The sequence below is a fragment of the Cnephaeus nilssonii genome (assembly GCF_951640355.1).
Source record: "Cnephaeus nilssonii genome assembly, chromosome: 17".
In the NCBI taxonomy this organism is placed as follows: Eukaryota; Metazoa; Chordata; class Mammalia; order Chiroptera; family Vespertilionidae; genus Cnephaeus; species Cnephaeus nilssonii.
In genome coordinates this window covers 848,566-874,190 of record NC_137088.1, presented here as the reverse complement: position 1 = coordinate 874,190, position 25,625 = coordinate 848,566, and the positions used below count along the sequence as shown (strand labels likewise).

The 25,625-nt window shown below is 45.0% G+C and overlaps 1 protein-coding gene across 3 annotated transcripts in view; it reads left to right on the top strand.

Moving 5' to 3' along the window:
• The window catches only part of LOC307113808 (microtubule-associated protein 4-like), a 115,894-nt gene that overhangs the window by 45,757 nt on the left and 44,512 nt on the right, over positions 1-25,625 (top strand). For all 3 annotated transcript variants that reach the window (XM_079795745.1, XM_079795746.1, XM_079795744.1), the window contains exons 2-3: positions 370-611; positions 7,818-7,886. In XM_079795745.1, coding sequence (XP_079651871.1) covers positions 389-611; positions 7,818-7,886 — 292 coding nt within the window. In that variant the 5' untranslated portion in view covers positions 370-388. The remainder of the gene's footprint in view (positions 1-369; positions 612-7,817; positions 7,887-25,625) is intronic.

Here is a 25,625-nt window from a genome sequence, read left to right as displayed (position 1 = left end):
TATGACTTGGAAATTAAGATATATGGAATATTTGAAAGGGTTATAAGACTGGAAATCAAAAGACCTGAGTTGATCCTCAGTGGCTGTAACCTAGGACACACGGACTTTTTAAATGTACCTCATGCTTCTGACTAATGAAGAGGTCAGAGCGGCACCTGCTCTGCCTGTTTCCCAGAGATGTGAGAAGAAAGGGTTTGCCTTGGCTGAGCCTCTTCCTGAGCTTTAAGTTCCTAATCTGTAAACGCGGCGACCCTTTCAGATCTAGAGGTTTGGATATTATTGCTTGTTGTTTAAAAAACCGACCAGAGTTTCTAGGAATGTTTTCCCCTTTGCAGAACTCATCATATGAACATTTTCCCTCTTCACCAGGCAGGTGCAGTGGTGCAGAATGGCTGACCTCAGTCTTGCAGATGCATTAACAGAACCACCTCCAGAAATTGAGGGAGAGATTAAACGGGACTTCATCGCCACCCTGGAGGCAGAGGCCTATGATGATGTTGTGGGAGAAACTGTTGGAAAAACAGACTACATTCCTCTCCTGGATGTTGATGAGAAAACGGGGAATTCGGAGTCAAAGAAGAAACCATGCCCAGATCCTGGCCAGGCTGAAGGTAAGGAATTAAGCCACGCTGGATATATGGTGCAGAAAGGAGATGAGGGATTATGCTCTGGGATACAATCTTGGAAACCTTGAGGACACTGAACCGAGTTGTTAAGTATAGGCCAGTAACTTGCCCTGAACCTAAACTTCTTGATTTGAAACCAAGTAGCTAGGTTCATACATTTTAATTGACTGTGTGTTCATTATACTGTAGATTACTTTTTAAAAATATGTATGTTTTTATTGATTTCATAGAGGAAGGGAGAGGGAAAGAGAAATAGAAACATCAATGATGAGAGAGAATCATTGATCGACTGCTTTTTGCAGGCCCCACACTGGGGATCGAGCCCGCAACCCGGGCATGTGCCCTGATGGGGAATCGAACTGTGACCTTGTGGTTTGTAGGTCGACGCTCAACCACTGAGCCACGCCGGCTGGGCCTATAGATTACTTTTAACCCTAGGTTTCTTCTGTAGCGTGTCAACTTCTGTATAATCTTCCTCTTAATTTCCTACATTAAACTGGCTGCTGTGCTTTTTCTTTGAAAAGTTATAGACATAAAATTTTGTGTTTACATGAGGACTTAATTTAGAATGGAATCAGGTGCCACTTGACTCTGGGAGTAATATCAGATCTGGATTAAAACATGATTAAAGCCTTTAAAAGAGATTTGCTGCTTTTATCTAGTATGGATCAGATTTGCTAATATTTGAGGATTTTTTGCATCTAGTATGTTCGTGTAGGATAAGGCTTGTTGTTTTCTTGTGAGGCTTTTGTCCAGTTTTAGAATTGAAGTCATGCTGGCATCATAAAATGATTGGAACATTTTCTGGAATAGTTTGTTTAGAATTGATGTTTTTTCTTTAATGTTGGCTAGACTTCTTCCATGTAATTTTGTGGATTTGTTTCTTTCTCCTTTTAGTCCTGTCAGTTTTGTTTGATGTATTTGAAGATCTGTTGTCATACGCATATACACGTAGTATATGTCTTCTGGATGGATTGACCCTCTTATGATCTTATTGTTCTGAAGTCTAATTTTTGTCTTATATTAATATAGCCACCATAGCTTCCTTTTGATTAGTATTTGCAGGATATAGCTGTCTTCATATTTTTACTTTCAACATATTTCCTTTTTAATATTTAGTAAAAGTAGGTTTCTTATAGACAAGTCTTGCTTTTTGGTCTAAAGAGCCCTGTCTTCTAAGTGATGTGTTCAGACTATTTATATTTAATATGGTTATTGTATTTAAATCTGTCATTTTACTAGTTGCTTTCTAGTTCTTTCATCTGTTTTTAATTCACCTATTTTTTTGTCGCTTTTGGATTAACTGAAGGATATACTGCCGGTACACTCCTTCCCATTTTATGCTCCCCCATTTAGTTTTGCTTCTACAAGTACGTTATCTGAGCATTGCCACCATAAAACATCTAAATAGTTAAATACATGGAAATAAAACTCATGTCAAACGGCTTCTAAAATTTCCTGTCACCTTGGGAAACAATTCTCAAAATACTTTTTTGGAACATTTGTACTAGTGCTTGATTTTTTTCTTCACAAACGTTATCTTCCTAATAAGTGTTCATTATCAGCTCTAATCAACTCTATATGCCTCTGTTTTCTAGGCTAGGGAGACAAAAGACATATGCTTTGTCTTAGATGTGAATAACAAAGCAATAACACTTCTGTGACTATTGTTCATTCAAAACATCATCATAGATGTTTGAATGAACATCTAACACATTGTTGACCCTTAGACACAAATAGTTGGAAAGTTTGTGGGCAAGTCACTTAATTTTTGTATGCTATGGGTGCTTAGATAATTCTACTTGTGACATTGAGAGAATGCTTTCTCCCCAACATTCCAGGAAGTTTTTGAGGTTCAGAAATTATTTCTATAGAATATTTATTATTATTATTTTATATATATACTAAGGCCTAGTGCATGATTGAATCATGCACGTGTAGGGTCCCCTACATGCTTTCGCTTTCGATCGCGGGGGAGCTGGGTGCCTGTCTGCTGGTGCACCAGGCCTACAGGCACCCAGCTCCCCCGCTTTTGATGGTCCGCGGCGGGATGTGAGCTCGCTGCCCCAGAGGCCCCTTCTGTTCTGCAGAACAGCCATGGCGCAGACGCTGAGCTCACGCCGCTGGGGACGCGAGCTCAGCGTCCTGCTGGCCCAATTGGCTACCCCGGCCACCCCGAGTCCCGCCCCCTGCACCTCCTGCTGGCCCAATCGTGGGCGTAGCGGAGTGATGGTAATTTACATATTACCATTTTATTAGATAGGATTTTTTTATTGATTTCAGAGAGGAAGGGAGAGAGAGAGAGAGAGAGAGAGAAACATCAATGATGAAAGAGAATCATGGATCGGCTGCCTCCTGCACGCCCCCTACTGGGAATTGAGCCTGCAACCCAGGCACGTGCCCTTGACCAGAATCAAACCCGGGACCCTTCAGTCCGCAGGCCGACGCTCTATTCACTGAGCCAAACCAGCTAGGGCTCTATAGAATGTTTTAATCTAAGATAGTGGTTCTCAAAGTATGATCCTTGGACCAGCAGGATCAGTGTTACTTGGGAGCTTGTTCAAGTTGCAATTCTTAGGTCCATGGGGAATGAGAAGCTCTGGGGATGGGGCTCAGCAGTCTGTATTTTAACAAACTATTGCCGGTGACTTGGATGCATGTCCAAGATGGAGAAACCTGACCCAGGAGAACGGGTTCGCGTCAGTCGTAGAAAGGATGACAACGGGGTGCTGCGGAGTTTCTTCTTGTTCAGCCTTCTGTTGCAGAGCATCCCAGCCCACTTTAGTTGGCCACCAGAGGGCGAGATTGGCACAGGCCTCACTTGCACAAGAAGGTGCCCTTGCATTGGGACCGTGCTGAACCTTTCCCTCTGCCCGAGCCACAGGCCTCTCTTCCTCACAGCACACATGCCCGCCCAGCACGTGCTGCTTCTCTTCTCTGCCAAACTGGTCTGCCAGCTGTGGCACTCTGAAATCTCTCGTGGAAGAAGAGGTTTAAAACACCAAGTAAACTAGAATATTCTTCTGTCTCAGAGCATGCGATAAGTTAAAAACAACAACTGTGTTGTCAGCGCTGTATGTGTTTCGCTGAGAGAGTTTTCATTTCATGAAATGGGAGTCCCCTGGGGAAATCCGTGAAAAAAGGCAGCATAGCATCTTTGGAATTAGGACTTGCCAGCCACGCCCAGCATCCCAGTGAATGAGTCCAGCAAGTCTCGTCTGCAGGGAAGCGTGCAGCCTTTTTCTCCACTGAAACCTCATGCTTTTATGTGGCAGGTTACTTTTACTCTTCTCTCCTGAGCTTAGAGTTTTAGAGCATCAGATGTGTGTATGGTAGAATCTCAGTCTCTTTTTTTATTTTCTATTTTCTTGTAACCTCTGTTTTGCTGCTATTTCATTTTATTCTGATAAGTTGCTTGTATATTAGTCTCACAATTATGGCCTAGTCTAGTAATGTCATTTAAGTTAGATTTTTATATAAGGCAAAAGTAAATTTCAGGGTTTTTACAAGGTTACTTTATAATTTAGTGATCAAATCTGTAGTTATCTATAGTTGGGCTATAGTTTAACCAATCTATAGTCAATCAATCTTTAGTTATTAACAATTCTATATAATAAAGAGCTAATATGCAAATGGTCATTACGCCATCACGCCATAAAGGCTCAGACACTGAACACTGGAGAGAGAGGAATGGGGACCAGCCAGGCTGTGGCCTGGGAGAGGGACAAGCCACCCGCCCCACGGTCCCGGGTGCCAGAGGCTGCGCCTGCACCTGCGGCCTGGGAGAGGGACAAGCCACCCGCCCCACGGTCCCGGGTGCCAGAGGCTGCGCCTGCACCTGCGGCCTGGGAGAGGGACAAGCCGCCCGCCCCACGGTCCCTTGCGGCTGTGGCTGGCCCGGGCGAAGCTGGCCGGGGTCCTGGGTGCCTGCGACCGGCCAGAGGGAGGGAAGCCTGGGTCCCGGATGCCTGCAACCGGCCGGAGGAGGGAATCCTGGGTCCCAGGTACGGGGCGAGGCAGAGGCAGTTAGGGGTGATCAGGCCAGCAGGGAAGCAGTTAGGGGCGATCAGGCCAGTAGGGGAGCGGTTAGGAGCCAGCGGTCCCGGATTGCGAGAGGCAGTTGGACATCCCCCGAGGGGTCCCAGATTGGAGAGGGTGCAGGCCAGGCTGAGGGACTCCCCTCTCCGGCCCCGTCCCCCCCGTGCACGAATTTTGTGCACCGGGCCTCTAGTGAGAATAATAATAGCTGATTACATTTACTTAACAATTGACACAGTATGCCTCCAATATCATTGCACTTAGTCCTCATGATAACCATGGGAGGTAGATATTGTCCCATTTTCCAGTTGAGGCTGTTAAGGCTTAGAAAGCACAAAGGATTTGCAATTGATCATTTAGTTAATAGTGACAGAATCATAACCTGTGCCCAGATTTTCTGACTTTAAACTTATATTCTTTCTGTGAAACCATACTAGCTTCATGCATACTTTCTGCTTGGTTTAATGTCTCATAGATACTGTTTTTCAAAACTAAAGATTCACTTATTATTAGACATACAAATATTATGTTCAGGAAATATAAGAATCTTATTTTATTTACATAAAGAGCATGAACTTGAGGACTCTGCTATGAATTCATAGGCATTTTTAGTCTTCCACTTTTCTAGACAACTACTCCACATCTCCTCCTCTCTGTTCAAACCTCCAGCACTTGCTCCCCGTTCATAGCTTCGGTTGACCTTGAGAAAAGAGAATCAGCAGTCTCAACCAGAAGGGAACGTCCATACCCCGCCCCCATCCTCTCCTAGCCTACCTTCATCTTTGCCTTTTACTCTGCGGGCTCTTATTGTTATGGGTGAACTGCTCGTACTCTAACTCAAGAGCACTGCTTACAGCAATGATCTCTGTCTTCTGCATCATCAGCGCCTCTCTTTTAACTGGCTCGTTCACCAGCATTAAACATACATAATCTTTTCCCTCATTGAAAAAATGCTGTCTCAACCCCGTGTTCATCTCATCAACTCACTGATCTCTGAAAAAGCTACCTCGAAATCCCTTTCCTCATCCTCTTTTGAACCCACTCCCGTTTGACTTGCACTGATGCCATGCCACCAGCACTTTCCTTTGAGGGCACAGGACCTGTTTATGGTCCACGATGACTCCAGGATGACTCCAAGGGGTGGAGCCTGAGAAACTGAAAGGAAGGAATTTCATAAAGAAATCAGCATGGTTTTTAAAAAAATTATGTTTTCGTTGATTTTTAGAGAGAGAGGAAGGGAGAGGGATTGAGAGAGAATCATCATCGGTCAGCTGCCTCCTGCTTGCCCCCTACTGGGGATGGAGTGCCTCCCTGGCATGTGCCCTGACAGGGAAATCGAACCCATGACCTCTTGGTTCCTGGGTCGACGCTCAACTGTTGAGCCACACCAGCTGGGCAGCATGGTATTTTTGTAAAAATAATGTCTTTAAAATTTTTATTTGAAAACATATCTCTTAACTAATTTCTTTTGGGAAAAGAAAAAGAAATAGTAGTACCAAGAGTTATAGTTCATCATTATAGTACTCTAGTCTAAAAGAAAAGCAGAGCCCTGGCCAGTGTGGCTCAGTTGGTTGGAGTGTCATTTCATACTCCAAAAGGTGGCGGGTTCAATTCCCAGTCAGGACACATACCCAGGTTTTGGGTTCAATCCCTGGGCGCGTGCAGGAGGCAACCAATCAGTGTTTCTCACTGACGGCGATGTTTTTCTGTCCCTCCATCTTTCTCTGTCTCTTTGTCTTTCTCTAAAAATCAATTAAAAATAAAAGAAAAGCAGATCCTTCTCAAAAAGCGGTTAATTGGTCAGGTTCTCTCTGCAGCTGAGAAATCCTGAGCTGCACAGGTAAAGACATCAAAGATATAAACGACCTCCCTGTGAACTGCCATCCTAACCCACTGTCTTCTGTGTCCCCCACCCTTCCTTCACCTGACAGCTCCTATTCTCCGTAGGCACAGATTCCCCGGGCCGGAGAACGTGTTTCTGACAAGCACCTTTCTGACTGGAAATGGTGCGGACTTCACACTGGCCTGGCTCGGGAAGCACAGCAGGCTTCCTCCTCCCCCATGTAGGTCCGGTCTCTGGTTCTGAAAACAAAGAAATGGCATATGACTCGTGGTCTCTTGGTGTTGATCTTGTTTGAAATCTTGTTAATAGCTTTGTCCCCCTGATTATAAAACCAAATTTAACTGTGTGTGAAGAAAATCGAAAATTGAAAGTATTTTAAAAGTATAATTTCTAATACTTTGTTTCATTTTTAGAAATTTTAGATTAACTTAGGTGTTTCTTAACTTGCACTCTCCCTCTTATCTCCTATTCTGCCACCCATATACTACTGGCAATCAGACTTTCTCCAATTCATTCATTCTTTTTTTACTTATTTTTAAATTGACTTCAGAGAGGAAGGGAGAGGAAGAGAGAGAAACATCAATGATGAGAGAATCATTGATCAGCTGCCTCCAGCACGCCCCCTACTGGGGATCAAGCCCGCAACCAGGCATGTGCCCTTGACCAGACTCCAACCTGGGACCGTTCAGTCCACAGCCCAATGCTCTATCCACTGAGCCAAACCAGCTAGGGCTCATTCATTCTTTAAGCAAATGCTTATTGAGAACACTATATCGCTACAGAGGAAAAAAAGGAACCCCAAATTAGAGACCTTCAGGAGTTTACAGTTCATTAGGGAAGATAATCAAGTGCCAAAAGCAAGGGGCAAACAAAGAATTGTGAGATGTGAGAGGCGTGAGATGAGATCTGATTGTAGCACTCGGGAGAGAACAGAATCCTGTCTTTGGAAGGGAGGAGAGGAGAGGGCCCACGCACAGGGTGAGACACAGTCTCAGGCAGATGCTTTAGGTCTGTGTGTGTGGGAGCCGGAAGGGAGGAAGGAAGTCTCTCTGACAGTTTACAGAACAGAAGAGACTGCGGCTTGCTGTTAGGAAGCGCCTCCCCCACTGGGGTGTAGAAGAGTTTGGGGTGTAGGAATGAATGACCGTCTGTTCTGTGCTCGGTCTCCTTTCATGGGATCTTTAAATGTTGGACTGGTTTTTATCTGCTTTAAGCTAATGCTGTGACACAAACTCTCCTCGTTAGGTAGTAGTTCGATTTGTTTTCCATGCTTCATTCATCACATGTTCTCTTCTTTGTGCTGGTTGCAGGCACTCCGTCTCCTAAAGCAGCGGTGCTGGCCAACGGTGACCATGGCACAGAAGGGGAGGGCACTGCAGGTGAGTGGTTCCCGGCCCCCCGTCACAGTGCACCCTGGGTCAGCTGCTTGAGGAGGGCGACAGGAAGCATGTGGATCGTGGTGTTGGGGTGTGGTGGTTCTTGTTGGATGTGTTTAAACCAGGGCATCCTCCACGTAACAGCTCCAGCAGTGGGCAGAGGAGTGGCTGTCCTTCGCTATTCTGTGAACATTGGTTGTAGTTGTACCAAACAAGGGCTGATCGGCCTTAAAAATATGCTTATGGAGGCAGGATAGTCGTCATCGAGATGAGGCCTCCGGTCCCGCCCGCTCTGCAGCCGAACACACTGCACTCAGAGTCTGCCATGGCTCCGGGAGGGAACCTGTGAGCTGCAGATTAAAGTCCTTTTCTTCTCTTTTGCCCTCAGTCTGTTTTTTCTTTATTTTCCCCTGAACTGTTCATTTTGAAATCTGTCTCTGACTTTAACTCCGAGCCTGTGACTAGGCTTGGCTCTTCTGTCAGCTAGCACTGAGTGCCTGTGGCTGCACCTCAGAACCAGCACCACCCGTGCCATCACCCGAGCCCCCGTGGGAAGCGGAGTTCTCACAGCAGAGCCCACGCCGCGGGGATGTGCCCTGTCCGTGCTCCTTGGGGAGCTGTGGGAGGCAGCTGGGTGGTTATGACCGACGGCATTTCGCTTGCAGTGTGATCCGGCTGGCACTGTTGGCCCAAACAGACGGTCTTCTCTGTCCCCGGGTGTGCCCTCCGCGATGGGGCGGACGTTGGGTTCCCATGTCCGTGTGGGCAAACACGGGCGGGGCCTGGCCGTGGCTCTCCTCTTGGACGCAGACCTCAGCCTCGAGAGCCTTCCCTCCAGGCCCTGCAGGGCTCTCGGTGCTAACGCTCCCAGGAGGCCGTGGCCGCAGTCGCACTGCTCCAGGGCGGCGCCGTGTTCTGTGGCCCTTAGAGACGTGGCATCTGTCTTGGTTCCTCAGATTTATTGATGACGAGGTTCTGCTTGTTGTGACTGTTAGTTTTATCAGTGACATTGGCATCCTTATTAGCAACTCATAAATGAGGAGCTCTTCACGTCAAAAGCAAGAAGCCACCGCAGGGCCGCCGTAGTTCTGTGAAATGAACTCTTGTGTTTCTTTGCTGATCGTCGTCGGTACGTGGTTCTGACAGCTGCTGTGCCGGCTTTGAAAACAAAGCCGTCTGTACAGTTTGGGTTTCAGAAAACATTCGTGATTAAAGAAGAAGCTTGAACATGAGCTTTAAACATGAGTAAATGTCACTTTCCTTAACCAGGAGATAGTGTGAGGGGATTGGTTGGCTTGGCTTGTGAGAGAGTGGATGCCATTGCATCCAGGAAGGGAGCAGCTGTCAGAGCGAGAGAGGTTTCTTCTCCAGCAGGATGTCAGTATGATCGCACTTGATGGAGCAGGAGCTTCCCACCGCCAAGTCTTATAGGGCAGCAAACAGGAACGGGGAAATGTACCGTCTAGGCCTTCCTGTCCCAGGACTTTTAGTCCTGGTTGCAGAACAGAAGCTGCTGGCTGAGCCCTCGCCAGTGAGATGAGGAGAGCAGGTCCTCCTCCTTCCCTCGGGGAGTTCGGCTCGCTCACTGGAAGGGGTTTGCCTTCTGAACCGGACACCTGACTGTATTAGAGCAGATGCTTTACTGAAAAGACGGTTTTGTTGGGGTGGGAATGAGTAGGGAGGGAACGAAGATGCATGTTTTTGGAGCATGTGTGACTTCATTCTAATTTGGCCGTCACTAACGGGTGCCATTTGGAAAACTCCCATCTCTGCTTCCTTCAGAACGTTATCTCCAGTCCTGCGAGCAGCTCAGCCCACTGGTAGCGCAGGATGGGTTATGAGCCTCTTGCTGTGTTGAACTTGCCGTTGACTAATGACCTGTGCTTTTCTGCCCTCCCCCCTTTCTGTTCTCCTCCTAGAAGCCTAGTTCTCTCCGCACTGGGCTGCAGCACCACCAGACCAGTGGCCTTTCCTAAGCACCGTCACTCTCCTAACCTGCAGCAGTGCAGAGCTTTGCTTTCCCTCCCTGGACACGTAGAGAAGAAGCGGAGGGTGGTTCTTCGGGGCCTCTTTCTGCTGATGCTGAGCAGCCACCTGCTTCCTCTTGTCCTCTGAGGGCTCGCTGCAGCCTCCCCCCGTGAGCACCACGTACAAGATGGAGTCTTTAATTGTAGTCTTTTTATAAGGGGCACCTAATGTTTCTCATTTCTTGTTCTCTTTTTAAATTCATTTTATCGTTTAGTTCGCTCTCACATTTTTCTTTTCCTTAAACATTTTTAGTTGGCGTTTTCCATTGGGTTTTCAGGTCTCCCACCCGAACCAGGAAATGGCAGCACAGAGGAGAAGGCGAGCTTTCCAAAGGGCAGGGACCCCGCTCCTCCCCTCGCTCCCTCCCTCCGTGCGCTGGCTTCTAGGAAGGGCATTCTCTTAGGCACCCCGTGCTGCTCTCCCTCACTAAGAGCTGAGTGATGACTGCTATTTAATTTAAAGTTTTCTAACAGAGCAGCTCTGACGAAACTTTGAAAAGTATTTCCTCAAATTAAATCGGCCTTTGTTAGTTGCAAGTTGGGCCAAAATTGTTTCTATTATGAAATTATCTATTTGTCTAGGTTTAGATTCTCCTGAAAATTTAACAACCTTATTATCGTGTGTGGAATTTTATAAGCAAAATTACTTTCTTCACATGATCATGAACTATAGAAGTTAAAGAAATGGAATCCAGTATTGTTAGAATACTGGGCTGTTGATACAAATAGCAAATAACTTTCCCTATAACAACACAAGATGGAACTAACTGGGAGCACATTGAAGGAAGCAGTTTCTCAGGTTTCTCAGGAAGTGGTTGTCTGATGGGACTCGGTTCAGGAAGAGTTCCCTTTGCCCTCGGAAGGAGCCTTCCTGCCGGGTTCCAGGCCTTGGGGTCAGGTGACGCCTGTATGTCAGGTCCTTCCCCACCAACGTTAGCATCTATTTTCACACATTCTGAGGATTGTCTAATGGGATTTCTATTTCCGTTTCTCATTTTTCCAGACTAATAGCTAAAAATTCTGGAAGCATTTGGGAGCAGTACTGTGGAACCTTTCAAATGATAAGCTGTGATTGGATCTTTAGAAATAGAATATAAAACATGGGCCATGTTTTGAAATCTTAGAGGGATTCTGGTTTAAGATCTGAAATGTGAAATACTTTAAAAATTATTTTTTTGTTAATTCTTACACGATGATATTTTTTCCATTGTTTTCTAGAGAGAGTGGGAGGGAGGGAGGACGGAGAGAGAGATGGAGAGAAACGTTGATGTGAGATAGATACTTCTATTGGTTGCCTCCCGTGCGTACCCTTAACTGGGGCTGGCGAAGTATGTGCCCTTGACCAGGAATCGAACCCGCGACCCTTTGGTCTGTAGGCGGATGCTCTAACCACTGAGAAACCCGGCTAGGGCACTTTTTAAATTTTTTTATCCTCTTACAGACTGTGCATGTTTTTATAATCACTAAGCTACTGATTATTTCAGTTAAAATAAATAATTGTTACTGTGTTCTGAGGAAGAGTTTGAGATGTACGTAGTTTAGATCTTATACAGAGCTGCCTGTGGGATGGTAAAATCAGAATATTACGAAAGTTTACACTGAGTCCCTGCACTGACTCTTGGAACTTAGGAAGCGTTCCCTCTTCTGGGTGCAGGGTCTGGTCACGTGGGAGGCTGCTCTGCCCGGAGTTACTTCCTGGGCTCTGGTGAGAAGACACAAGGGAAGAGTTTTATGCTGACTTCCAGGCAGTTGATCGCATATGGAAACTGTTACCGTAGAAGCCACACCATGAACTAAACACAGCTCTTTCCCTTTATGTGTGGCCATTTGTTTCCTGGTGGGGTTTTTTTGGTTAGGGACCTTTTACAACTGGTAGTGCTAACTTTTTAAAAGCGTGGCATCTTTCTATCGCTTCTAACCAGCCTCTGCAGTTCATGTGAGTGACAGGGTGAACCCTGCTGTGACTGTGGTCAGAGGCACACCCACGCCATTGTTGATGTTGATTTTTTATTTGTTTATTTACTTATTTATTTATTTCCATCCTGTTATGTGTTTGTTTTGTTTGAAATTTATTTTTATCTAAGAATTTTTTTAATTTATGAAATTGAAAATTTCTACTAACAGCCTGCTAAAATTGATATATTATTAGCTCACTCTGTTGCACTTGGATGTTTCATTTAGAAAGAAATGCATTTTATGTTTTCCATACAGCTTTAAATGAAGTAGCCAGTCCTGTAATGAAATGCTGTGTTGCCATGATGGTTATACCTGAGTGGCCCAATATTGCCCTGCTGAGATGACCAGGCTGGTTAGGATTGCTCTGTTGAAATGTGCTGTTTCTTATATGTAATCAAATCAACCTCTCCTCTTCTCTTCTCTTCTCTTCTCTTCTCTTCTCTTCTCTTCTCTTCTCTTCTCTTCTCTTCTCTTCTCTTCTCTTCTCTTCTCTTCTCTTGCCTAATGTTGAAGATGTAGATCTTTGTTTTTAAAGATTTTTATACCTTTGTTTATGCATCTAAGTTTATATTTTTTGTGATTTTAGACTTCAGCAGTTTGTACATTGGAACATTTTAATGTAATCATTGTGCTAATTAAATTACACTAATAAACATCTTACATTAACATCTTACAGACTGGAATTTGGTTGGGGTCTAAATATTGAAGTGTAATGTGACGTAAGACGTGAGTTTGGTAAATAAAGATGCTTGAGACATGAGTTCTCAGTCTAACAAAGCTACTAATCCCACTCCTAACCATCCCATATTGTACGGGCTTTCTACTGTCACTTACATTGCCGTTTTTGATTCTCAGAGTAACTCTTCTTTCCAAAATCTGTACGAGTTAAGTCCAAATGACTGCTTGATATTTTATAGCATATGGTGAGAAAGACAGTTGGCAGAATAGCAATGTGCAGTTATTCAAAAAGACAGTTTCATGGCTTATCCATTATGGTTAGATATTTTCTTTTTAAAAAAATATATTTTTATTGATTTCAGAGAGGAAGGGAGAGGGAGAGATAGAAGCATCAATGATGAGAGGGAATCATTGATTGGCTGCCTCCTGCACGCCCCCCACTGGGGATCAAGCCTGCAACCTGGGCATCGAACCATGACACACTCAACCACTGAGCTATACTTGCCAGGCTATCGTTAGATATTTTCTAATACTGCATCTATCTTTGGTGTAGTCCAATTAAAATTCATGTTCACAGTCTTCCTGAATTATTAAATAAACGTTTACATTCAATATCATTTTAATTTTGTAACATTATATAAATAATATTTATATACTAGAGACCCGGTGCACGAAATTCGTGCAGTGGGGTGGTGGGGGTGTCCCTCAGCCCAGCCTGCACCCTCTCCAATCTGGGACCCCTTGGGGGATGTCCGACAGCCCCCTCACAATTCGGGACTGATGGCTCCTAACCACTTGCCTGCCTGCCTGCCTGATTGCCCCTAACCCGCTTCTGCCTACCAGCCTGATCGCTCCCTAACCGCTCCCCTGCCAGCCTGATTGACACCTAACTGCTCCCCTGCCAGCCTGATCACCCTCAACTGCCCTCCCCTGCAGGCCTGGTTGCCCCCAACTTCCCTCCCCTGCCGGCCATCTTATGAAAATGTGGGGGTGTCCATCTTGTGATGACATGGGGACGGCCATCTTGTGGCAGCCATCTTGTGATAACGTGGTGGGCGGCCATCTTGAGAGGGCGAGAGGGTCAATTTGCATATTACCTCTTTATTATATAGGATATAAAAGGCTAATATGCTAAGTGTCCGACCGTCCGACCAGTCACTATGACACACACTGACCACCAGGGGGCAGGAGCTGCCGTGATGCGCACTGGCCATTTGCAGAGAAACAGCACCACGGATCTGGAGCCCACAAAGTAATACTCAGCTTCCCCCAAGTGGGGCACAGGCCCTGCCACCACCCCAGAGTGACACCCCACCAAATTGCAGCTGACGCTGCCAAGATCCCATGGTGCAAAATGCGGCCCACAGCCCAGTCCAGCCCGGAAATGGTGGCTGTGGGCGCTGGGTAATGGTGTCACGTAGCAACGCCCAGCTTCCTCTCCCTAGCGACTAGCCTCCTTGGAGTTTCTTCAGCCCAGGAACACGACTTGCTTAACAGCCAGGTGGAAACATTTTACACTTTAACCAAATGTCTGTGAAGTGTTTTCCCGTGCCTCATCTCATTTGATCCTCACAGAAGTCCTGGAGTAAGTAGATAGGAGACTCGGTGGAATCCTATTTTCTTTTTGTTAGCCGGAAAACGGAGATTTAGAAAGCTTAGAAACTTGACCCGACCGAAAGGAAGAAATGGTGGACCTTGAAAGTGACTTCAGGCTTTCTCACTGCACAGAATATAGTCAAACACTACTGCAGTTAAATATTTTACCCTTTGTTCTCCCTGCATGGTCTACAATAATAATCTGCTTTATGTTGATATTAATTGCTGTGTTGCTGACAATTACCTGAAAGAGAAGTTGGGGTGCTTCACTGGGCTGGGAAAAGTTTAGCTACATCAGAAAGCAGGTCTACCAGTAAATAAGCAAGTTTATCTGTATCCATAAAGCTCTCGCTGGTGCCAGTTGCATGTGTGTGTTTCCATCTGTCATTGTCGATCGTGAATTTGGTTGACACTTCTACTATAGAGAAAAGGCGAATAGCGATATTAAAGTATTTCTTCTAATTAATTTCCTTTACATGTGCACGGATTTGTGCACCAAGCCACTAATCCTACATAATAAAAGCCTAATATGCCAAGTGTCCAGTCGTCTGTTCAACCAATCAAAGCGTAATATGTTAACGATATGCCTAAGCTGCTCAACTGCTCACTATGACGTGCACTGACCACCAGAGGGCAGATGCTCCAACTGGTAGGTTAGCTTGCTGCTGGGGTCCGGCTGATCAGGACTGAGCGAGACGGGCCAGACACGCCCTGGAGCCCTCCCACAGTCCCTCCCCTGCTGGCCAACCTCCAGCGTCCCTCTCCGGCCCCAATCATGCATCGGTGGGGTCCCTCAGCCTGGCCTGCACCCTCTCGCAATCCGGGCTGAGGGGACCCCCTCCCCCCCGCAAGTGCATGAATTTCGTGCACTGGGCCTCTAGTTTGATAATATAGTATACTGGATCTGGGAAGAATTCTGTGGAATGCCCAATTCCCTAGTCATTCTGCGTTAGTGTTTCTTTATAGCAGTAGATAGATTTGCAAGTGCAATCTGTTGACTGAATTAAAACATTGAAAAGATTCTATGCCTGAGGTAATTTGGATGATAGAAGTTTTTTAGTTGCTAGACATTTCTTTTTATTAAGACAGCTCAATTTAATATTCTGTTTCCTTTTATTAAGAGCTTAATAATCTATTCTTATGTTTAAAGTACAATTATTCACAATTTTCTTAAAAGATGGAGACAATTATTGGATCTTATTAGTACATTTATTTTGCTGAAAGTGAGATGAAATCTGGCTACAGTTGATTAATATGGGGAGCTGGGAGGTGAGAATCCTATTTTGGGCGGGCTGGTGGGACACAGCATTATTTTAATTTCTGAGGCATGTATAAATCTGGATTAATGTCAATTGTATATTGGTGCTGTTTCCATTACAATGAAGGCTTACCAACAATCACAAGTTACTTGTGGAATAAACTTCTGTGCTACCCTGGAGGCAAATTACTGTGCTTTACACTGTTTGGGGCTAGCTGTGCAGTACACAGTGCTCTGCAAAGGGTTACTGGTGGTTTCCATTGTGATCAGAGCAGGTGCTTGTTATGATAACTGTTCTGGGTATGATGGGATATCAACTCCTCAGGTCAGACCAGCAATAAAACTAAAACTGCTTTGTTAGAATGTCCTGAAACAGAAGATGTTCTAGGTGTTTCAAACTCTCATCATAAGATACAATGCATTCAATTTAGCATTAGAATAAATGTAAGGCACCAAAAAGTGAAATATTAACAGAAAATAAGTCTGTAATGTTAGAATGTCTGAGCAGCATTTACAACTAACCCATAAGTTGGCATCCTCCTCCTATATAATAAAAGGGTAATATGCAAATTGACCCTAATGGCGGAACAACTGGTCCCTATTACATGCACTACCACCAGGGGGATGTTGCTCAATGCAGGAGCTGCCCTGGTGATCAGTGCACTCTCACAGGGGGAGCGCTGCTCAGTCAGAAGCCAGCTCATGGCTGGCCAGCACAGCGGCGGTGGCGGGAGCCTCTCCTGCCTCTGTGGCAGCGCTAAGGATGTCCGACTGACGGCTTAAGCCCGCTCCTCACAAGGAGTGGGCCTAAGCTGTTAGTCGGACATCCCCCAAGGGCTCCCGGGCTGCCAGAGGGATGTCTGACTGCTAGCTTAGGCCCAATCCCCCAGGGAGCGGGCCTAAGCTGGCAGGTGGACATCCCCTGAGGGTTCCCGGACTGCGAGAGGGCACAGGCCGGGCTGAAGACCGCCCCCCCCGCCCCCCATGAGTGCATGAATTTTCAGTATATCCATTTTTCATTTGAAGAAGTTAAAGTTAGGTTAATAATGAAGCTCAAAGTTGGACCAAGTCTGATAAGCCTTTATGCCTTTTCTACCACATGGTGTCATGTCACGGAGGATCTTCTTACTATCTGTCCCCTTATAGGCCATTTTATTTCTGTAAGGTTGGTGTTGATGCCTCCTCTTCTATTTCTGAACATAGTAATTTAAGTCATCTCTTTTTCTTAATCAGCCTAGATACACTTTGTCCATTTTGTTGATCTTTTCAAAGAACCAACTTACAGTTTTGTTGTGTTTTCTCTATTTCACTCGAATCTACATTGCTTCCTTCCCTCTGCTTGCTTTAGGTTTACGTTTGCTCTTCCTTTCCTGGTTTCTTAAGGTAGAAGGTTATGTTATTGATTTGTGATTTTCCCCCACTTCTGATGTAGGTGTTTACAGCTATAAATTTCCCTCTAAGCACTACGTGAGCTGCATCTTGTACGTTCTGGTGTGTTATGTTTTCATTTTCATTCATCTCAAAATATTTTCTAATTTTCTTTGTGACTTCTTTGCCTATTGGTAGTTTAAGAATCTGCAGTCAATTTCTACATATTTGTGAATTTTCCAAACTACTTTCTGTTGTCATTTTCTAATGTTATTTCATTTTGGTTACAGAACAAATTTTGTATGATTTAAATCCTTTTAAAGGATTGTTTTAGGGCCTAACATATGGTCTGTCCTGGAGAATGTTCCATGTATACTTGAGAAAAATGTATATTCTGCTGTTGTTGCATGGTGTTTTCTTTAAAATGTCTTTTATGGTGTTATTCACGTCTTCTTTTCCTTGTTGGTACTCTGTCTAGTTGTTCTGTTTATTATTGAAAGTGGGGTATTGAAGCCTCCAACAATCATTGTTGAATTAACTGTTTCTCAGTTACGTTTTTTCTTTATATAATCCTCCCCAGAGGATATGTTTGTTTGTTTTTTAATCTATTTGTAATTCCATAGGTAACAATATATATAGAGAGAGACATTGATGTGAGAGAGAAACATCGATCTTTTGCCTCCCGTACATGCCCCGATGGAGGACTGAACCGGGAACCTAGGTAATGTGCCCTGATCGGGAATCGAACCCACAACCTTTTGGTGTACGGATGACACTCCAACCAATGGAGCCACCCCACCAGGGGCATCAGCTTAGTTAATTTGTGCTTCATATATTTTAGGTCTTTCATTCTAATGTTTTAAAGGAGAAATTTGAATAATTAACTTTCATGTGCTTTTTATATTCAAGGATTAATTCCTTGTGAAAAGTTCTGGGGTGTGGATTAGAGGATGTTTACAAATGATTACTACAACTGTGAGCTCCCGGGAGCTTTCAAAATGGAGTGCAATGTCGTGATGGGGAGGAAGATTTAAAGTGCTTTTCAAAAGATGATTTTCTTTTCCTCAAAATCCCAACCACCATTTTTGTAGAAATAGGAAAATCTACCCTAAAATTCATAGGGAATTTCAAAACAATCTTGAAAACGAATAAAGTTAGAGGTTTCACACTTTCCGACTTCGACACTTACCATATCGCTGCAGTGATCGGTGTGGGCCTGGCATGAGGACAGATAGACCCAGGAAGAGAATAGAGCCCAGAATAAACCCTTGCATGTGTGTTCAGTGATATCAGGACAGGGCACCGAGACCATTGAATGCGGAAAGGATAGTCTTCCCAACAGATGGTGCCAGGAAAACTGGATATCCAATTGGACCCTTACTTTACACCTTACCCAAGTATTGATCAAAATGGATCAAAGACCTAAAAATCAGAGCAAAAACTATAAAACTCTTAGAAGAAAACAGAGCATAAACTTGATGACATTGGATCTGGCTATGATTTCTTGGATATGACACCAAAGCACAGGCAATAAAAATAAGATAAACTGTACTACATGAAAACTAAAAACTTTTGTGCATCAAGGACACTATCAATAGAGCAATTCACGGAGTGGGAAAAAATGTTTACAAACATATATCTGAAAAGGGATTAATATCCAGAATATATGAAGCACTTCTATAACTCAACAACATCAAAACAAACAACTTGATTAAAGATGAGCGGGGGACTTGAACACACATTTCTCCAAAGAAGATATACAAACAGCCAGGAAGCACATGAAAAGAAGCTTACCATCACTAATCATCAGGAAAATACAAATAAAAATCCAACGAGATACCACTTTACACCCATTAGGGTGGCTGTTACTAAAAAAATACCAGGGTACCAGTTAATAATGCAGATTTTTTTTAATAGATGGAGTTACACATATGTTGATATGTATATGCGATTTGATGTGTATGCTATTTTGTTGTATTGACAGCAAGCTTCAAAACTTCATATGTCAAATTTTCTGAAGGTGTTAACAGCATAGATATTTTTATGCTTAAAAATGTCAAATTTCGTGCCAATAAAAGCACTTGCGGGAAGTTTTAATTCATTATTTTGAAGAAAAGTGCTGCTGAAAGTGATCGTATACTTCGGGAAGCTTATGGTGAACATGCTGCATCTCAAGATACTTGTGAGCGCTGGTTAAACACTTTAAAAGTGATGATTTTAATTTGAAAGACAAAGAACGTCCAGGTCAACTGAAAAAGTTTGAAGACCAACAGTTACAAGCATTATTGGATGAAGATGCGTGTCAAACTAAAAAACAACTTACAGAAAGATTAAACGTTGCTCAGCAAACAATTTCTGGTCGTTTATAAGCAATGGGAAAGGTTTTACAGGAAGGAAAATGGGTGCCACATCAACTGAACGAAAGACAAATGGAAAACCGAAAAGTCATCAGTAAAATGTTGCTTCAACAGCACGAAAGAAAGTCTTTTTTGCATTGAATTGTGACTGGCGATGAAAAGTGGATTTATTTTGAGAATCCCAAACGCACAAAATCATGGGTTGATCCAGGTCAACCATCAACATCGACTGCAAGACCAGATCACTTCGGAAGGAAGACAATGCTCTGCGTTTGGTGGGATCAGGAAGGTGTGGTGTATTATGCGCTTCTAAAACCAGGTGAAACCGTTAATACTGATCGCTACCGACAACAAATAATCAATTTGAACCACACTTTGATCATAAAACGACCACAGTGGGCCATAAGACACGGCAAAGTAATTTTGCTTTATGATAACGCACCATCACACACTTCAAAGCCAGTTAAAGACACGTTAAAAGATCTTGCCTGGGAAGTGTGAACCCACCCGCCGTATTCACCAGAACTTGCTCCTTCAGATTACCACTTGTTCCCATCGATGGCACACACACTTTCTGAGCAGCACTTCAAAACGTACGAAGGAGTGGAAAATTGGGTCTCTGAATGGCCTGCCTCAAAACAAGAAAAGTTCTATTGGGACGGTACCCACCAATTACCTGAACGATGGGGAAATGTGTAGCTAGCGATGGACATTACTTTGAATAAAGCACTTTTGATGTTTCTCTTGAAATTACCGTGTTTTCTTTGGATTACAAAATCCGCATTATTAACTGGTACACCGGTAATGTGGGCAATTGGAACCCTTTGGCGCTGTTGGTAGGACATTGTAAATGGTGCCCCCTGTGGGAACCATCTCCACGGCACACGTACCAGCTGAGATGTGCCCTGTAGCTCGTGTGCTCTGGTGCTCCTTCCCATCCCCCGACAGTGTTAGCGTTACAATGGTTTCCATCTTCTGTTTACCTAACCCATTTTCGTGGCTAAAGCATTGTTGCTGAATTTGAAAACATTGTTTTAAATAATCAAGCCTTGTGCTGTGATCTTTCTGTGCCGTTGAAAAAATTACAAACGTTACCTTGACCATGTGGCTGTTGTGCTTAACGTAGAGCAGAGCAAGGGGCCACTTGCTGTTCGTGTGTAGACAGCAGGGCGGCCTGACTTCAGCTTCCGTGGCTCACGTGGCTGACTGTGCTCTCTCCCTTCTCCTCAGCAGCATTTCTTTCTAAGTGGGTGATTCTGTTTCCGGCCTCACGCGGGGACAGGAAGTTAAGAGCAAGGCCAGATATAATTAGATGTAATTGCAGTTATTTTTGCCAGGTGCTGGCACATGTCTTTTTAGAAATAAGTTCCCCTGAGTGATTTGTTTACATTCGAGAAAGCTGCCCAGAGAGCAGGCCTAGATCTAACACCTACTGGCCTTGGCCTCTTAGGCAAGTGTTTTGCCCTCTTTAGCCGAAGGTTCCTCTTCTGTAAAAGGTGATCTAGTAGTCAGGTAATTAATTGTTGGGGTTAAAGGGCAGAAAACACATCCAATGCTTTGTAACTGGTTGAAGGGGTTAATAAGTGTGGGATGATACTAGGAGAATAGTGTTCACATAGGAGGTCTTACAGGTTCAGCCCAGTGAGTGCTTTTGCCAGTAAGTCATCCTGTTGGGCCGTCAGCCCCTCTTCCTGTTTAAATGGTTGTGTAACAGAGTTTTAATTGGCTGTAACTAGAGCACGTCTGGAGTCCGTTGTGACTTTGGAGATGCTCTATTTCTAGAGGACAGAGTTGAAGGGGGAACTTTAAAAGAACTCCAGGCACACTGAAGGAAGAGCTTTTCTTTGTTAATTTTGAGGAAATTAATTTAGGACTCTGTCGCTGCAAAGACCTGCTAGCTGCTCCTCCAGTAGGCTTTCAGCAACTGAGAATGAGAGGAAGGTCCAAAGCTTCACGCAAGTCTGCGTGTCGACATCAAACTCCTTGGAGGCCTCGCTGAAGGGCTGCTTTTGGTCCTAAAGCTGGTCTTTCCGGCCTCCAGTTTCTCCGTGAACGAGGGATTTCGCCGCTGCTGTTACTGCTGCTGCGTGTTTTCTCCTTCGCTTACAGCCTTTTAATTCGGGGGTAACACGTGCCTTCCGGTTTATTTCTTTGGTTTAAACCTCTCATTCATCCCCCCCCCCCCCCCCGCTTTTTTTTATCATGTGAATTTAAGCCATTGCACAGTTTTTAATTCTCAGTATATGTATCAGTCAAAGTCTGGTGAGGAGACATAAACCACACAGTGATTTGAACAGAGAATTAACTACCGAGGGGAGGGGTCAGAGAACTCTAAAGTACACAGGAATGGAAGGCATGGGAGCAGTTACTACCCCTAGTACTCAGAGCACGCAGAGAAGGAAAATGGGGGAGCGTGCACTTCTTCCCAAATCCGGTTTCTTATCTTGGATTTCCTCATTGGGTGGTGGTGGTTTTTGTCGGTGCTGCTGTGGGCTGAGGTTGGCAGGCAGGAATCTGTACAGGGCCGTGCTGCGCAATCACCGAAGCCAGCGGGCTCTGGGGACCTTGCCTGGGAGGATGCTCGCGGGAGTGCCCACTGAGCACGTTGGGGTGAGTGCCATTGTGAGCTCTGCACCCCAGCACAGCACCACGGGAGCCCTCCCTAAGCTGACTGTCAGGCCAGCTGACAAAGGAGACACATGTATAGGGTCTGGCTCCCTTATGCACGGAGGGCAGGGAAGGGGAGTGTGCAGCTGAGAGGCAGGAACCCTTTGGCTACTGTCATCAAGAGACTGATAGTGAAGTTACTTTTCAACAGCGTACAGTTAACGGGAAGAAGGAAGAGAAGAAATGGTTAGAATATACTAGTAAACATAAACATAACAGAGAGAATAAAGCCGTCACAGTTCTCATTTCTGTAACTGGTCGTGAGACCATGGTTGACACCTAGGCCTTCTTTCTGCTGCTGCCCATCGGAGCCCCTGCCCGCAGCCCTGGTTAGGCATTCAGTCTCTGCTAACGCCCACAGCACGCCCGACGGGCGCTGCTCCTCAAAAGGGGGAAGTGGTTTGCTGCCTCCTCCTCTTCAGATCCAGTGAGCGTCTGTCAGCTTAGTGGGCTCTTGTGATATTGACTGGAATGTCATAATGTTCAAGGTCAGTAGCCAGGTCGTTAGCAGGGCGGGACCAAGTGGTGCCAGGCTGCCCAGGGGGATGATCTGTTCAGTTAGAGAGGTCACAGCTCTTCGCCAGCACCCAGCTGACTTCTGCCCAGGCCAGGCTAGTTAAATGGGCATGTGACAGATGTCACCACCTTTGTTTCTTTCAAGTCTTTGAAGTGGCATTAAACGCTTTAATTATCCTGGGGTATTGCTTCTGTTAAATATCTTTTAAAAAAATGTTTCTATTAATTTTTTAGAGAGAGGAAGGCAGGAGGAGAGAGAGAGAAACATCGATGAGATCGGCTGCCTCCTGCATGCACCCTACTGGGGACCGAGCCTGAAACTTGGGCATGTGCCCTGACCTGGAGTCCAATCAGTGACCTCTTGGTGCATGGGATGATGCTCAACCAACTGAGCCACACCAGCTGGGGCCTGGTTAAATATCTTGGTAGAGAGGGGAAGTTCTAGTGGATTCCCACCTAGTCTCTTCTATAATGACCCTTGTCAATGGGGCCAACTAGTTGGTAGTGGAGAGCCAGTGTGGGCGTCAGCCAGTTGTCAAGTATGTCTGTTCCCAGTTCGTCCAGGAGTTGAGGAAATAACCACAAAATCAGTGCATGGACCAGCTGGGCCCGCTGTGAGTCGGACTGGAGCGCAGCACTCCACCTGTCGCCCGACTGCCATTAGCCCTCACTTTGACTGTGAGCCACAGGGGCATTGTGAGTCACCCAAAGGGTCTGGTGCTTCCTTTTCTCTCTTCAAAAGTCACTCTAGTAAGTGGCCGTGGGGGGTTGGGGGGTGGAGGCGCAGTCTGTACCGTGGAAGCCATGCAGGGCCCTTCTGGAGCAGGTTCTGCCTTCGCTCAGTTTCTAGAATTGGGTCAGGAAACTGATTGGTAGGTTATGGCTTTTCAAGAACGATTATGGCTATCAGAGGTAGAGTTTCCCCCTATTACATAGGTCAATCCAGGTTTTAGTAGGCTGCCTATGGAACACTGATCAATTAACTACCATGAAATTACTGACACAACCCTGCTGCTGTTAATGGAAGATACACCCACCTTGTCTTGGTGAGTAAGGACACCCAGCTGGGCGAAAATCTGTCTATAACTTCTGACTCCCCCCAAACTTCCCTACTAATAGCCTACTGTTGGCTGGAAGCCTTACTGATAACATAAATAGTCTATGAACACATATTTTCTATGTTGTAGGTATTATATACTGTATTCTTACAATAAAGGAAGCTAGAAAAGAGAAAACATTACTAAGAAAATCTCGAGGAAGAGAAAATACTTTACAGTATTTATTGAAAAAAACCTGCATCTAAGTGGAACCGAATAATTCAAATCTGTATTGCTCAAGGGTATGGTGACAGAGACTATATGGCCTGCAAATCCTAAAATATTTACAGTATTTGCTATATTCTAATAATAATATATTGGCAAAAACTGGGGAACATGTGCAGAAGTATATTCTAAGGATCTTTGACCAAAGAGGGTAGAATATAATTCTGTGTTGGGCCTATTTATTAATACGAGCTCAGTTACTATTTAATGGATTGGCTCACACAGCTAGAAGTGTCTCTAACAGCTCACTCAGTTTATGGAAATTTGGACTCAACAGTGACCTGCATTTAATGAGGTAGAGAGGCCAAAGCTTCCCTGGCAAGATACAAAGGGAGGGACTCCGAGGCTTAGGGAGACCTGAGCACAAGGAGGCACAGAAGACACCCCTTCACCTGAGCAGCACCCCAGTGGGGGGTGTCCGCACCGGGAGCGCTCCGTGGCCCTTCTCCTTTGTCGTGTGTACCTGGCTCCCGACACCTGGGCTGGCAAACGTGTGTCTGTGAAGGACCAGTACTTCTCCCAGTTATTGCGTTTGTTTTTTTAAATAACTGGTTTGTTAAAATTGGAATCTAAATTTCTTTTAATTCATAAATTCCTTTATGGGGAAATTTTTTTCTTTAATACCATTGGATTTTGTTTGTATTTAAAGATGCTAAAGATTTAGCTCTGCTTATAACCAGAGGAGGAGACGTGAGGAAAGAGGGATGAAAAAGCAGGTGTAATGATCGCACTCCGATGTGGAATCTAAGTAACAAAATAAACTGATGAACGGAGTGGGTCCAGAGACATGGACGCATGGAACAGAGTGCAGACCCTCAGAGGGAAAGCTGGGGAGGTGGCGGGGGGAGGTGATCAACCAAAGACCTTGTGTGCACACATGCATCACCCATGGACACGGGCGATAGGGAGCTGAAGGCCTGGGGCGGGGGAGGGGGGGCTGGAGGGGGTCAATGGGGGGAAGGGGGCATATGTAATACTTTCAACAACAAAAGATTTATTTAAAAAATAAATAAAACCGATCAATCTGACTTAGCCCCCCCATTCCCCACAAAAATAAAAGCAAGTCTAGGAGGTTGAAGGCTGGGTCGCAAGGTGACGAAGGCACACTTCCCTAACTGCTGTCCTTAGGAAGGAGAAGGGCGTGGGTCTCTCATAGTCTCGAGTTTAGCCTTTTCTCTTCGAATTAAAGAAAACAAAGGTGAGGATTGTACTTCCCTCACCAGTAAGAAGGAAGGAAGGAAGATGGCCCCTGGCTGGTGTGCTCAGTGGTTGGAGCACTGGGCTGTGCACCCACAGGTCGTGGGTTTGATTCCTGGCCAAGGGCAAGTACCTGGGCTACAGGTTTGATCCCCCGCAGGGCTCATGCGGGAGGCAACCAATCAGTGTGTCTCTCTCACATCAATGTTTCTCTCCCTCCCTCCCTCCCTTCTACTCTCTGTTAAAAAATCAATGGAAATGTTTCTCTCTCCCCCAATTTTTTTGGGGGGAGGCAACCAAAATTTTTGGCGGCCTTGAAAAAAAAAAATCAATGGAAAGAATATCCTTGGGTGAGGATTAAAAAAAAGAAGTAATGATGAACTCACATAGTTAAGTTTGCAGTAGAAGAAAAGGGCAGTCGCAGACTTTTATTTTCTATAAAGTAAGAGCTTATATATGTCAGAATAGAGGATTCTGAGAGCATGTGTAAAACCCTCTTTGGAGAATGAGAAGGAAGTGTTGTAATGTGCATTCAGCATGACAGTAAATCGAGTGTCTGGGAGGCGGAAGGAACCTCTGAAAACGGCAGTGTTACCGCTCACCTGCGGCAGCTCCGGCTGTGTTCCGGCCTCACGGTCCATCGGTGCCTGTGCGCACGCTGGGCCAGCCTGCGGGATTTCTGACGGGTGCTGCGTAGTCTGTTAGGATGCTTGTTTATCTGATAGTGAACCAAAAGGAAACCGCTAACCCAAAGTCATCATCTCTGTCCTGTTTGAGACCTTCAGTGAGTGCTCAGTGTT